Source organism: Pagrus pagrus, assembly GCF_965226575.1.
Source record: "Pagrus pagrus genome assembly, chromosome: 2".
NCBI lineage: Eukaryota > Metazoa > Chordata > Actinopteri > Spariformes > Sparidae > Pagrus > Pagrus pagrus.
This window is the reverse complement of record NC_140186.1, coordinates 9,649,910-9,665,210: the sequence shown is the minus strand read 5'-3', so window position 1 is coordinate 9,665,210 and position 15,301 is coordinate 9,649,910. Positions and strand designations below refer to the sequence as shown.

Here is a 15,301-nt window from a genome sequence, read left to right as displayed (position 1 = left end):
TGAACAACACCTGATACATGTCTGAAATGGCGTCAGTGCACTGAAACAGTAAACTTCAGAGTTTTATATCGGCCGCATATTGGACAACATATACGCTGATACTGATATACTTGTAATAGGGCAATATCAGCCCATAATATCAGCCAACCAATATATCCTGATATACTGCCACCGCCAGTGGTATCATTTGAAGTCACAACCAAATCGCCAGAATATATATTGGCAATTCAAAGCGCAGATTTGTTGAAATTTGACATTTCTTTCTGTTGCAACTTCTCCGTTCTTAAGGTTTAATTTTGTATTTTATGCTGTGTCTACGCTCTGGTTAGGTTTGGGCACAAAAAACACTTGGTTAGGTTTTGGAAAACATCACGTTTTGGCGTAAAATACCACAAACACGGCTGGAGATGTCCCAGGCTCTCCTTAAAAATATCCAATTGTGTGACGCTTACTAATGTTGGAACGCAGCCTTCTCCCATGTAGCTCCACCACCATCCACTCCAACCTCACTGATATGTACAAATGTGAATGGATGAGTAATTTGCAGAAATCTTAGCTGCCAGTTTAATTAGGTAACATACTGTATATCTGCTGTAAACGTAACAAGGCAGTTTGTTTTTATACTTGTGTTGTTGCTTTTTTCTAGATCAATCACATCAGCTGGAAAATGAAGTGACAATTGGAGCTTTTGTATATATCTGCCAATATTAATGTGTCATCAGTGTTGAGGAACTGTGTCTAATTAAATGTTCTTTAAGTTAAATGTACTGCTGCTGTTAACAATCAGGAATTTATAAAAGGATGAAGGAGCTTGATTTAATCAAGCCAGTCGGGGTCCACGTACATGTACAGTTATGGAGGCATGAGTGCCTTGAATTCTTAAATGTATATTTTCACATGTGGTTAGTGACATTATACAGTGTATATCCTGTTATGCTAATAGTGAGATTAATGCATCCAAACGATGTATTGCAATCAGTGCAATTAGTAGAGCGCTTTCAAATGAAACTGAATTTTAAATAGGCAGCTACACCAACTTCAGCTAAATATAAGCTGTCTTAAGGGATTTCTCAGCTTACTAGTGTGCATCTTCGATATATTACAGGCTTATTAAAAGGATAAGTTCACCCAAAAAAGAAAATTCAGTCATTATCTACTCACCCCCATGTTTTGTAATACACAACACATTTCTGGCGCTTCACAGCAAAACAATGATGCAGCATTCTCAAGGAGATCATGACCTAATTTTCATTTGTTTTTGCGTGAATTTATCCTTTAAGTGCTTCTGGCTAACATGTTAGTAAACTTATGACGAAACAATCAACAAGTCAATGAACAGATAACTAATCATTTCTGAGTGAAACTGTCAAACATCGATTGTCTCCTGACGATAAAATGAAGCTAATCACTGACAAAATAATCTACAGCTTAACTGACGGCAGTGTGAATCTCTTTGACATACTAGAAGTTGGATTGTCTTCACAAACCTTTTGTTCGTTCTGGCTGTTGAAAATGATTTTAAACGAACTGTCGGCATTCAGACATAAATGGACTCATGATGTGGCAGAGCCGCAGCGTTTCTGTGATGGTTTCCAGTCCTGTCAGACGCTGTTAATATGACAAATGTTGCTCAATGGACATTGAATGGACACGTTGGTGGTGAAGTCTGCTGCATGCTGAAATATGGAAATAAATATCTTATTTACACGAATTCACAGCACATGTCATGACATACACGTACATACCACCAATTACCCTTTACTTTGTGTGTTTCAGCTTTGACGTTTATGCGATCAGTGTGATCGGTCCGAGCTACAGTCGAAGTGGGATGCAGATGTTTATGTGCATGTTTGCATTACGGGCTCAGAGGGAAACTGAAATAGTTCCTCCTCCTCCCCGGCTCATCTTTGTTTGAGGCGAGCCTTCTAATTACCACTATTTGCTTTTACAGTGATTACACCGGTGCTCAGGTTCTGAGGGCCCTTCCTGTTGACCAGGTCCTCACTGATTTTACTCTGTGCATACGTGAGGGGCCGAGCGACTGGGGCATTAGCTGCACATGTCCATTTTTAGTAACCTATTCATGGTGTGTCCAGCTCCAAATCAATAATTGTTTCTTTAACTGTCTGATGTTATTGAGCAGCTGCCACAGAGTGGTCCCCTCAGGAGGAGGAGGCATGCTAATCAGATAAATGAACAATAGCTTTGAAACTAATTAAATTCCTCCTTGCTCTCGTCTTTTGGCTTTCATAAGAAAAAGCACTTACGTCACTCCCCCATGTCTCTCTCTCTCTTGGCCTTGCATCCATGTGTATTAATATTTGATTAATGACATTTTCTCAGTGGACTTAGCATCGATTTTTTTCAATTAATTGTACTTATACAGTGAAATGTTTCAGTGGAGCCGGCAGTGAAACACAGCGTGACAGCATATTCATCAGAGATGGTTCACTTCAAGAGCCTTCTTGGAGATGGTGGCTCACACGGCTTCATTTAGCCAGTTGAGTCTGTTTAAGTGGGATGAAGTTACTCTACATGATGTTTCAAAGGGCATGCTAATGCTTGGAAGATGAGTTATATTAATCAGGCGTTCAATTAGAAGAATTATCGTGACTTCATGAGGTAAAACTGCACATCATGCCAGTGCAGTTACATTTTTTTGGACAGATAGACATAAAATAGGACATTTTAAATCTAAATGAATTTTTGGAAATAAACCCTGAATCATTATTTTCCGATTGAACTCAACATGCCTGGTACACACTGTAGGCATTTCCTAATCTCAACACATTTGACTCAATATTTTAATTTGACTACAATGTGTTCTGCTGTTGTGTGACCGTCAACGAGCTACAACAATATGACACTTTAGCTCCCCCTGCTGTCTTTACAGCAGCAGGAGTCACTTCTGTCAATATACAGGACAGTGTGCTCAGGACTGAAGCAGAGATGTGAGCTAATTGAAGCACGTGGAGTTTTGAGGGTTTATTAAAACCAGTTAAAGTCTGACATTTAATAACCCAGTATAATCACATCATAAAGATTGTGTTTCTGACTGTTTCAACATTGTGTTACACATGTACTGACCTGATGACTGCACCAATTTTCAGGTTTTGTTGATTATTATGTGTGGTGTCAGTCTGTGTCAGTTTTAAAAACTCAACATGACCGAGTAATGATGGCGTGCTTCATCCTCGGCGTACTCATACTCAAAAAACAGAGAATGGCTCCATGCAGCTCACCTGGCTTTATCCAAGTCTACAGAAGCCCCTAGACCCCAAACTGATCGAGCGGTTGAGCTTGTGCACACACTTCAGATCGGGTGCACGCTAATGCTTTTAGCTCAGCAGCTACAGTAAAGATTTTTGGTTTAAAAAGGGTGCAGTCTTGGACTACGATTGACAACAAACGGAAACTAAAACGCTTCTGATACAAAGTCCTTGTCCCTTGCCTGTAGATTCTGCATTCACATGCAGATATCTGTCTACAGAGATTATCCAGGACCAAAGTGGTGCCCCAACAAACCAACCCACACATGGAAATGTCAGAAGTGAAAACAACCTCCATCGTTATCATTTTTAAAAATGTTTTCTTTAATGTGCTTTCAAGGACAAATGTCTAAACTAATGGAGACAGTAGAACAGCCACTGGTAAACATTTGCTCTCCCTCCCTTTTCTTTTATATGTGTGCAAACATTATATATGCAGAGTTATTCTGCTTTTGGCCGAGGCTATATTTCAACAGATGGTGCTTTTCATGTCTAGACTTAACATACAGATGACATCTTACAGTATGAGCAGAGGTCTTTATTGGAAAGACATCAAATTGTGAGAAAGGGGCAAGATGGAAATGGCAAATCAAGCGAGTTTAATAATCACTGCGGCCGGGCTCTTCAAACAACCAGACACTTCAATTATCACCTGCCAAATGTTCCAACGCAGAGGTGATTTACTGAGTCAAAACATCAGGAGAAAAGTGTATCATTAATCAAATATCATAGCGCACAGACAACACATCAAAGTGCAGGTAAACACAGATGCAGGACGTAGGAGTGTTGGCCAAAGTGTGTCCGTTCATGTGTTTGTGTTTGTGTGCGTACTCATGAGAGGGGAGGCTACGCAGGAAAAGTGGTGATGAGGTCGTGTCCCTCCGGTGGTCTCATTCTAGCGCGAGCGTGAGTCTCACAGTACAGCTGCCCCTCCACAAAGAAATAACCCTTCTGTTTGAGGTTGACGTCACAGTCGGAGCACACGAAGCAACCGGGGTGACGGTATTTGTCCCGTGCCTTCACCACCGTCCCGCTGCAGCACAAAAGACAGAGAGGGAGATGTCATAAGCAAAGAATGGAGTGTGACGTGAAACCGACAAGATAATTGAATAAGTATAGTAAAGTCAGCAAAGGCTAGTTTGAAAGACTCTCCTCATGTGTACATTTTTGATTTACACTTCCTGTCTTTGTCTTCTTCCCGCCTGTTTTCTGTGTTCACCTGTGTTTCATTGGTTAATTAGTCCCAGTGTATCTAATATTAAGGGGCTGACAATGGTTTTCTGCATAAAACGGTGAACTTAAGGTGTTCTCCCCTACAGGAATATAAAAGTGTAATGCAACTGGTGTATTCAGTTACTTGATAACTCATAAAACATAGATATGTATCATATTTAATGACATACGTGTTATTGCATCAAATGATTACAGTGGGTAATTAAGCATGTATTAGCTATAAACACACATGTACAAACGATAGATCGTGATGCACATTATTATATATGATTGGACTCATTGGAAAAATATAAAGCTTTTTATCAGGGTTTGAAAAATAGGCACAACATGAGCACAAAGGAACAGTGGTTTTCTTTTTCTATCCAAACAAACAAACAAACTAAATTATTTCTATATTGTTCAGCAATGTTGTGTGAAGGCAGACCCACGATGAAAATGTCTTTATGAAGCTCGTTCAGCTTGTGTGTGTTCAGAGAAAGGGCTGCTGATTAGTTTCTCTATGAGCTATAGGTTGTGGCGTCACTGCAGTGGTCTGTATTGTTCCCGTTCTCCGCCCTTTGTATTATATTGATTTGTTAAGGCTCTGAATGCGAACAACAGATGATTTTTTTCCCCCTACTTTTTACTTACACAATCCCATTCCCACACTTGTCGCAGACGGGCAGTTTCTGCAGGTTTCCTGTGGGTGGGGTTGGTTTGGTCGTGGGGGCTTTTACTGTCCTGGTCACAATGGGACGGGTGCCTGCCCACACGGGAGAGAGAGACCGCTCAACAAAACAACCTTGTACTTATACATGACTGGAGGCCACACATAAAAACAAAACACTCGAGATGTGAGGCACGGACACGTATTATTGTGTGGCTCGCATCAAGTCAGTTGGTGACGTAAAACATGACATATACTGTCTCTGTAGTGTTTTTAATTGAATATATATACGTTGTTAGAATCACAGTTGTATAAATACCCCCCGAGATGCCACTAAATCCTACACATCGGACCTTTAAAACATCTACAGTATGTCTACAGCGAGGCGTTCTGTCTTTTTTAGCGGACGGTAAATATATTCCACTGTAGCAGTGATCTTTTCAACCTGTGAGATGTTTTTGTGTTGTGGAGGAAATCGTTTGTGAAAGAGGAAGAGCTCACCATCACTGTCAATAAACTCCTGCAGGGCTTTGAACGAGCCAGACTGTCGAGGAGCTTGAGGCTCCTCCTGGTCTCTCTGTAACATCTGGTACACGTCAGAATCCTCGATGCTGGTCAAAGTCCTGGGGCTGAGCACACACAGACACACACACACACACAATACAATACCTGGTCAGGACGCAAACACAAAGGGCACACTCTACTTTCTATGGCTGCTGTGGTCTGTACGACAGTGACAACTTAAACTTCTTTTCCCAGATGGCTAGAAGTTATGGTGGCCCTGCGGGTCAAAACACAATGTTGTGATTTCTGAGAGGTCTTCTTTTGTGAATTGTTGTGCTTTTTAAAAGAAGTTGTAAAGTTTTGTGAATTGTTGTGTTTTGTGCAAAGCTGTGTGTCTGAATTGTTGTTCTGTGTTGTAAAAATGTTGTTGAGTTTTCTGAATTGCTGTGAATTGTTGTTATGTTTCGTGAAAAGCTTTTGTGTTTTGTGAAATGTTGTGTTTCGTTAGAAGTTGTGTTTTCTGAATTGTTGTCGTGTGTTGTAAAATGATGTGTTTTGTTAAAAGTTGTGATTTGTGAAACGTGGTTTCTGACTCGCTGTTGTTTTTTGTGAAAAACGGTGTGTTTTTAACTGTTGTTGTGATTTCTGAGATGTTATGTTTCCTGACATGTTGTGTTTTGTGGGTGCGGCTACAAACTGAAGCAGATCGCTTGAAAGCAAACCAGCCGGAGATTACAGAGTTAGCGCATGGTGAGTCGATGCTTAAAGGAGAAAGAGGTTTGGATGCTGAATGTGTGATTAGCGAGAACATTCATCAGCCGAAGCGTGCAGAGAAACACGAGAAAGGAAATCATGTCCTATTGTATTATAATAGAAAACCTAATGTTCTGGTTCTGGTGGCTTTGGATACGTTACAATGAAATCTACATCTCTATTTTCCATGTAAGAGAAGTCAGTTGACATGACTTTGGCTTGATATGATACATGTCTTATTCAGAAGTCGTGGTTAAGCAGTGGAAAGATGGATTCCTGTGGGCTGTGGTAATATATTCTCAGCGTGACACACCATATATCAGGTAGCCTAATGAAAGCCACATGAACGAAGGCTAACATGCTGCAGCACATCTGCGGCTGTATTTAGCTGCTCTACTTCATCTGACGGGACTGGGCAGTTTGGGAGGTGAGTCATGTAAAGAGCAGGTTGATGACTGTAAATGTAACAGCGACGCAGACAGAAGTCATGTCGCTATATTTGTAGCCCTGTGATGCTGTAATGATTATTACACCAGAAAATACAACATGGATGGATGAAAATGGACTCTGTGCTATTCTTAGAGCCTTTTAGCAGGGGGGACAAACATTCGGCTTGAGAAAAGGCTGTTATTATTAAAACAAATGGTTATTTAATCAGTTAGTTCGTTGATAAATTATTCTAAACTCAGTTCAGCTTTTTTTCCAGAGCTTTTGACTGGAAAAAGCCGGTTAGTGAACTTTATTTCTCGCCGCTGTCGTGCTTAAGCTGGAGATAGAGTTAGAACCGTCACCTCTCAGGCTTTGGGTGAACCAGGCCTCGGATCTGTCCCTCCATGGCGTCCTGGATGTTGCCGGACGAGTAGAGGCCTATAGGAGTGTTGTAGGCCGCACTGACCACCTGCCGCTTCTCATCCAGGTTCGCCGCCGCGATGAACGGCTGAGCTTTCCGGTTGTGAGCGGTGCCAATAGGTTTCAATTCCTGTGGGGGAGAACAAGGAAGTGAGGACACTGTTGAGGGAAAAGGTGAAGCCATTCCTCACAGAAGACACACAAACCTGCTGCTCGGCTTCCAGGTTGATTTTAAACGGGTGAGCTCTGCCCTCGTCGATGACATTTGGGGACCACAGCCTTGGTTCATTCCTGGGAATTAAAAACAGATCCTGGTCAGAAGGTCACAACGTAAATGATGACCTGACTTAATAATCCCAACCTATAAAACCTCATAAATAGTGTTTAAACTGCTGGTTACATGTTGACCTTTTCCTGTCACACCATAGGATGCATTAAAAATCAAACTGAGCCACAATCACAACCCGTACCAGATGTATTTACACAGTAAAAGCAACAACAGCACCATGTGTAACCACGACAATGGCCTTTAAACTGAATGAACAGCTGCCTGACACAAAAATGGAACAATATAATCTTCACAAACACTAATTATTGCCAGGCTAATGGCTTTAATTTCATTATATGTGCGGGTGTTGCCTTTACTGGGTCCACCACCTGCTCGTGTGCATGTTTTTTTCGTTTCAGCGTATAACCTTTCGATAGTAAGACAGAGCTGACTGATGGACTCCTTTATCTTGTTCTGAGCTTCACAGTGCATCATGTCTGAGGCGGGGACTCCCTCGATGGCCAGGATGACGTCACCGGGACACAAGCTGGCCGCGGAGGCCTTACTGCCGGGGGTGATCTGAAGGGCGGAGAAGAAGAAAGAATACACTTTTATTTTTATTTTATTATCTGGAATAACGGTATTCATTCCCTCGAGCAGAGTTTCAGAGGTGCGCCCAGGAGGACCAAAGATATTTAAAGCCAGGCTCGTAGTGGTTCAGCACCTTTCTTAAACACAGTGGACCAAAAAGTTCTTCCTAAGACCGTTTGTTTTCATCTTGAGAAAGCAGAGGCACGGATTACTTCAAGGAAAAAAAGAAGAGAATGAGAGCGGAGCAGCCTTCTCTCTTGACTTGCTTATTCGCTGCCCTCCTCTTTTTTCATTACTGAATATGAATCCCTTGTAAATAAATCCATAAATAACAACAAATAAATATTTTCTATGTAATAACTTTGCAGGAGTTCCAACCAAACACACAAATATGCTTTGCTCGAAATCAACTGACGTCTCTGATCGTCGGGGGTCATGAGAAGTTTGGGACCTGAAAACAGAAAAGGTTAAAAAAAATCCTGATTCAGCACATTATGAAGGTAAATAAGTCTGTTGTTTTAGACAGCAGGGCCCAAAAGTTCATGCGTTCATTCTATTAAAGGTGCACTATGTAGTTTAAAGGAAGACATTTTAATCAGAAGAGAAAGCGCTCCAAAGACTGTTCTTATGCATAAACAAACTAAATAAACAAACTCTTTGTTTTCATGACTGAATAAACAAACTGACCTGAAAGGACAACACAGTTTCACACTGTTTTACTTTGTTTATATGTGGCGGACCCTGCCACCTTTCTAGCTTCAAACAGTGTTCTGGGACCTTATTTTCCTCTGAGAACAGCTTGTTTATTCACTTATGGAAAAAAAAAAAAGTTTGTTTTATTACTTGCAATAAAAAAAAATGCAATATGAAAGAATTGGCCACCTGTCAAAATCCTACTCACAACAAATAAGGGGCAACATGTGACCACAGTAACAACTATTCGCTGCTAACTGAAGCTGTTAGCTGGGGAGCTAGCTGCTCAGACTGGGAGCTCAGGGACCAGAGTGTTAGTTGTTTACACCCCTCAACCAGGAGCTTTAAGTAGCTTTGGACCTGGCCAGGCCGGAGCTAGCTGGTTAGCACGCTAATCTTAGTAGATAGCTCTTCAACACAATATGTAGAATTCAGTTCATTTTTGAACTTTTGATTACATATTGCCCCTTTAATATTGTAAATATTAAAATTCTGGGTTTGAATTTCCTCTCCAACACTACGTACTGCCCCTTTTAGAGGTTCACTACTATAGTGAAAGAATAAGATAATATACTGACATAACAGTAAGTTATTCCACATTAGAGTGAATCCCTGGATAAAACCCCCAGACTTTCACTTTCTGTCTCTCCGTAAAGCCTTCCTCAGCAGCCCAGTGTTTACAGGTGGGGCAGCCTTGCGAAATGCTTTGGTCTGTTCTCCATCACCCGCACTTCATCTCCTAACACAGAAACTCGACTGCATGCCCCCTCGTTCATGCTCCCCTGCTGGGATCACAGCTTTGTATAATCATTTCCATTTTCTTAGTCTCATCTGGCCTAAATACTCCTGCAAAATACAGAAGTTCACAGACTCCACCGAGAAGCCCAACTATTCAATCAAACTCAAATCAGAGACGATTGAAGCCATTCATGACTTGAATCTACAATTTTTTTTTTCCCACCACATGCACTCTGTAAAACACCAACTGCTCTCTGAGATGCAGCCGTCACAGAAAGGCCTTGCCCTGGTCGGTATGCATGCGTGCAAACCGCCCGTCTCTTGTCATGGAGATAAAATAAACATGTGCTGCTTCCCACTAAGTGACAGCATCCAGATGGAATATGTATTCTGCCGGCCAGGAAGTGATCAAGATTAATAAGAAGTCCCCCCAGAGGGTCACGGAGAAGATCTCAGGAGGCAGCTTCAAACCCGACCGAGCATTCCCACTTACACTACACAGGCCGTGACCTATGCTCAGCCATATTACATTACGAGACATAGCAAACTTAGCTACACTGGGATGTTACATTGAAACTTGAATGAGGTCATCTGCCTATAAATAACCGCGGATGAAAGTGCTGAGGGGATGTCTCATGCTGCCAGAGAGGGAGCAGTAATTTACAGCAGCGTTTGTTGGACTGCTGCTGTCTGCCTGTGTTTTACTGCTCTGAAGTGTGTTACCTGAATCCGAGCACAACTATGCTTTTTATTGGATTCCTTTGTTTCAGCTGTCACGTCAAACGTTTGTCTTTATCTCTCCGTCTGTGTTTTCTTTCGTGCTTTATTCCTTCCGTCCTTCCAACTTTCCTCTTCTCCTCTTTTCACCTTTTTGGTTTCCTCCAGCCTTTGTTTATACCTTACGTCTTTCCCTTTATCCTTCCTCCCTTTTCTTCTTAAACAGACCTGCAAGCACGGAAATCCCCAAGAACAAAACTAAATTCTTCTATTCTCGACTGTGAGAAAATAATACTTGTGTTAGTTTTATAATTATTGATTAGTGAGTACCATTCGGTCATACCTCGCCTACATACTTTTATGGAAGTAAAAAAAAAATCCAAAGTAGCATTCAGCATCTTTAAGCTTTTCTTACTTGCTCCACTGTCATTTAGTTTTCTTTCATCTCACAGCAGGCAACAAACTCAACTTTTGCCAAAGACCAATTAAAGGATGTGATTGTCAAAATTGAGGCGGCAGAGGCTGGGGTTGGGTACTAAACTTGGTACTTGGTACGCCTGAGTACCAATTTACTGGCAAACACTACGCAACCACTGTAATGGTGACGACAATGTAACAGACAATGACGGTGCTGCTGCTTCTTCTACTTTGGATAAGACAGACGATATGAAGCAACGGCCTTTTGTTTCCCTCTAATGTTCCTTTTGACAGTTATATATATATTTATATATAGTCCAACACTGTGCTGATACTCCATCAGTTTCTACATTTTAGTCCGGCTATTATGGTTGAGTAAAGTGCACAGAGTAAAAACAGTTTGTACAACGGCTTCAAGGTCCTTTAACAGCTTCCTCTTTTGAAATGCTGGTGTTACACTCGATTTTGCATCGAATGTTAAATGTTAATTATTACAGAAAGAGTAAAGTATTGGAAAAAATAACTGTTGTGTACTGATAGATTCAAATGTCAACGGTACCCAACCCTAGCAGAGGCTAAGATCTCCTTACCTAGTCTCATGTATGGGTCAAGCTCCAATAATGCTGGATCCTACACTCGCCATAATGCAACTCAGTTGTGCCCTCCATTAGATCCTCCCTGCCCACAGCCCAATCGCCAGGATGAAATGTTAGCAGTTAACGTTTCTGCAAACCACGGATACGTTCAAATCTGTAGGTGTCATTGGCCACGTACCATATTGACATTTCTAAAAAAAATGAGGTCATATCATATTTATGACCGGACCTCTATATTGGGACATGGAGGGGATGGTGGAGGAATCAAGCAAGAAGGCTGCCAGGACAGAAACCACAGTTTGAGACTGTTTAGAGATCTTCAATGAGGGACCACAGTGTTTCAAAATGTATAAACATGACATCACTGGATATTTTTAAGGAGACCTCAGGTCAATTTCCAGCTGTGTTTGTGACAAAAATAGTTTTTTTCAAGTGTTTTTTGTGCCTAAATATAACACACCATTAGCACAATGTTACTGCAACATAACATTGAAAATTTAACCTAAAGAAATATAAAGGATCAACGTTTTGGGTTGCTGCTTGTTAAATGCACATGCTGGGAAAATCGCGATGACTTTCTCAGACTGAAATACTTGCACAGAAGACACTATACAGCTATTTTTACACTCTAAGCAGTACTCCCCATGACATGAAGCTCAAGTAAACTGATGTGTAGATTGGGCAGAGTGCCCCTTTAAGGCTGAAGTCCTCTGAAGAAAAAGATGATAATCACTCGTGTTTACTTTCCTCGACCAGCTGGGAACACCGGTGGGACATACAGTAAAGAGGAGGATGTTCCTGCCCAAACATGGCAGTGAAGGGAGACACTGGACTCACTCCCTTAAATAAATCCTGAGGGTTCAAGTACAGAAACAATTCCTTTGAATCTCTCTCACAGCGTGTTGGTGAGGTGTTTCGTCATGTATCTTCTCATCCGATTTATTTTTACACGAACCTCTCTCTTAGATTTTCTTACACGTGGCGTCTTGCGTTTCTGCTCGCATATTGTTCACACACCCTAATTCCTCTCCTTCCTCGCCCATCCAGTCCTCTCTCGTCACTGTTCTCATATGGACCGCTGAGTGTCCGCTAACACAACAGGTGTGAGGTTATTGGGCAGAGCCAGTGGTTTGGAAACCTAACTATGCTTTTAGTCAGTTGTAGTTCCTGAGGTCTTCCTCTTAATATAGACGCACATAACCCCAACAGAGCGGGATTACTGGGTCTCCTCACATCTGATCCCAGAGGATACAGCAGATAAAAGTCTGAATGCTGATGAAGACACCACTGTTCATATTCCAGCCCTGACCCAGCTGGCAATGAACGTTGCTGTAAACCATGTATATGCATACACAAAAAGTTTTATGTTGCAACTTTATGTACTGATAACTTTGTGCTCATGGTCTGGTTGGGTTTAGGCACAAAAAACACTTGGTTAGGGTCAGAAAAACATCATGTTTTCACTTTAAAAAAAACTGTTTTTGTCGCCTCAAACACAGCTGGAAATTGTCCTCATCAAAAATATCCAGCGGTTTCACACTTACAAATATATGAAATGCAGTCTTGAACTACAGTAACTGGCTGTCGGCCTTCTCGCCTGCGACTCCACCACCATCCCCTCCAACTCACGATATGACAGCCAGGTCATAAACATGCAATGCGAACATGATATGACACGTTTTGTAGAACAAAATGCTACGTAGCCTGTGACACGCACAAATGTGAACGTATCAGTGGTTCGCAGAAATGTTAACTGTTAATTTATCCCTGTGACTGGAGTGGGCAGCCATGTTTATCGTTTATTATTGTTGTTAATGTTTTTATGATAGTAGATTAAGATTTATGTTGATGTGTCTGTATGTTACATTTCTTTGTATATCCTGACTTTTGTGTGTATATATATATATATATATACAGTATATATATATATGAAGATGGAGAGGGTTAGCGTAGCTTAGCATAAGCACACCAAAGGTAAACAGCTAGCCTGGCTCTGTCCATAGTTACCAGATCAGCACTTCTGAAGCTCACTAGTCTTAATCCATGTAAAAACCAAAGCGTAAAAAACAACTTGATGTTTGACAAAAGAGTTCAGAGGCTCCAGGATTGAGATATAAATGTTACTTAGTGAGTTTAAAAGGCCGTGGCTGGCAGGTTTTGTTCCCTTTGGACAGAACCAGGTGAGCTCTTTCCTCTTGCCTCCGGTCTTTGTGCTAAGCTAGGTTAGCTGGACGCTAGCAACAGCTTGCAACTCCCTTTACATGGAGTAAACTCTTCTAAGTAACCTTCTGGTTATCTCATGATAACACGTGGTTCTGTTTGGATTGGATTCTGTTTGGTTGTACTTTGTGCAAACAGGAAATACCACGTTAATTCCAGGAAATTATAATTTTATCAACAGAATCTGATCTGAATCAGCAGCCGTGACCTTCTCAGTCTTCTTCTTTTTACCAACTGTCTGTCGAGTACATCCTTTGTTAATGCAGAGAATCTTTAACTTGAGTTACAAGAACGGTGACAAGCTGCATGATGCTGAGCGGTGACCTCACACCATGAACAGCTGCACTGTTAATATAGATGCATATAAAGTAACAATGTGCTCATCTTCTCCAATCGCCGACAGATTCATTCCTCCATGAGTTGATTCCTGACTCTGAGTGTGTGGAACAAGTTCGTCCAGACATAAAAAGTGGATTTTTTTCTTTTCTGTTTTTTCTTCATCAGGTTTTACTCAAAATGAACCAACAAACTCTTCGGGATTGTTTGGGAATAACGTCATAATCTCACTGTGCTCCTAAATTCCTCCGCCTGAAATCCACTCAATGAGACATTCGTGCTTGTGTTTGTGCACATGTCGGAGTACGATGTAAGCTGCTATTTGTATCTAAGCCTCTTACATTTGCTGTGGCACAGGTGCAAACCACATACCGCACTGAGTCCGGACAGACTCTTTCTAGAACGAACCCTCCTGGAAACACAAACACTGACTCCTCTGGACCGAGGACTCCTCTGAGGCCTTAAGATTATACATTTTGACTGATCGATCATCACGTTAGTCACAACCACAAGTAAAGTTTTTGTTTTGTGAAGTTATTTAAAAGACAAATGTCTCATCATCATCTGTTCTCATAACAGAGACATCCTATCACTTACTCACCCTGGAGATGGTCAGGGGTTGGTTGAAGTCCTTTCCTCCTGTCAGGCGAAACCCCCAGGGGGCCGGACCGTCCAGCACAACATTGAGTGGCATGACCCTTTAAAGTCTCCCCCCGCTGTTAGATAACAACAGGACAGACAGATAACTGCTGTACACTGCGGGGGACAAAGTTAAAGAGCAAAGGAGAATCGAAGTGATGGAGATTTTGAGCCATGTGGGAGGGTGCAGGGGGAGGAGAATGGACAGACACCACCCCAGGAGTGAAGCAATTGGTCAGATTTTTGGGAACTGGCTCCCACCGGCACTTGCTCGCCAGTTTTCCTATTTCTGCCGAGCACTTTCTCTTACTGTATTTATTTTCTCTCTTACTACCTCTCTCTCCAAAAACAGGCCAGTGTTTTTCCTCTTCAATCAGGTGCTCCCACTCAAATCGCAGCCTGTGAACACCTCCACGGACACTTGTAGACAGAGTGAGGATGTTAACCAGCAGCACCCCCCCCCCACTCCCTCACTGCTTCTCATCCCCGGGCAGCTCACAGTCTGGCTGGCCTCCTCTCGCTCTGGTTGACGGGTCTTGCTGCTCCTGTCCTTATTTGGTCTGGAGGCGCAGCTCCACTCCGAGGCCCTCGAGGTCCCACAGGAACATTCCAGCCACTATTGATCTGGATGGGACCCAGGACTCTCACCCCCGAGCTTATTAACACTTCAGTTCAACACATAATCGCTCTTTTTCTCTCCTTATACCAGAAACTAGGTCTGTTTTTCTCTCTTGAACTAAGCCTTGCCTAGAAAAACCTTATTTACTGTGATCTTTATGCTTTATCCAGCCAGCTGGGGATATTTTTTTCTTTCTGCAAGCACCTCGTGTCT

At 41.9% G+C, this 15,301-nt stretch overlaps 1 protein-coding gene across 2 annotated transcripts; it reads right to left on the bottom strand.

The window, feature by feature from the left end:
* Positions 1-3,792: 3,792 nt before the first annotated feature.
* On the bottom strand, positions 3,793-14,914 carry LOC311267061 (PDZ and LIM domain protein 3-like). Of its 2 annotated transcripts, none has more exons than XM_084369884.1 (7): positions 14,432-14,914; positions 7,950-8,101; positions 7,461-7,545; positions 7,197-7,384; positions 5,650-5,777; positions 5,133-5,244; positions 3,793-4,302 (listed from the first exon to the last, which is right to left on the bottom strand). In XM_084369884.1, exons 1-7 carry the CDS (start codon positions 14,522-14,524, stop codon positions 4,116-4,118), a joined length of 945 nt encoding a protein of 314 aa, XP_084226010.1. In that variant the 5' UTR covers positions 14,525-14,914; the 3' UTR covers positions 3,793-4,115. The 2 variants fall into 2 exon arrangements, with proteins under 2 accessions (XP_084226010.1, XP_084226011.1); XM_084369885.1 differs by having other exon boundaries at positions 14,428-14,541.
* Positions 14,915-15,301: the final 387 nt, after the last annotated feature.

Excerpts from the sequence above, each read along its gene's own strand:
- LOC311267061 (XM_084369884.1), bottom strand. The coding sequence starts at position 14,524 with ATGCCACTCAATGTTGTGCTGGACGGTCCGGCCCCCTGGGGGTTTCGC. Across the intron at positions 7,546-7,949 it reads CTCTGTCTTACTATCGAAAG|GAATGAACCAAGGCTGTGGT; the intron begins GTTATACGCTGA and ends TTTAATTCCCAG. Across the intron at positions 4,303-5,132 it reads AAGTGTGGGAATGGGATTGT|CGGGACGGTGGTGAAGGCAC; the intron begins GTAAGTAAAAAG and ends TTTGTGCTGCAG.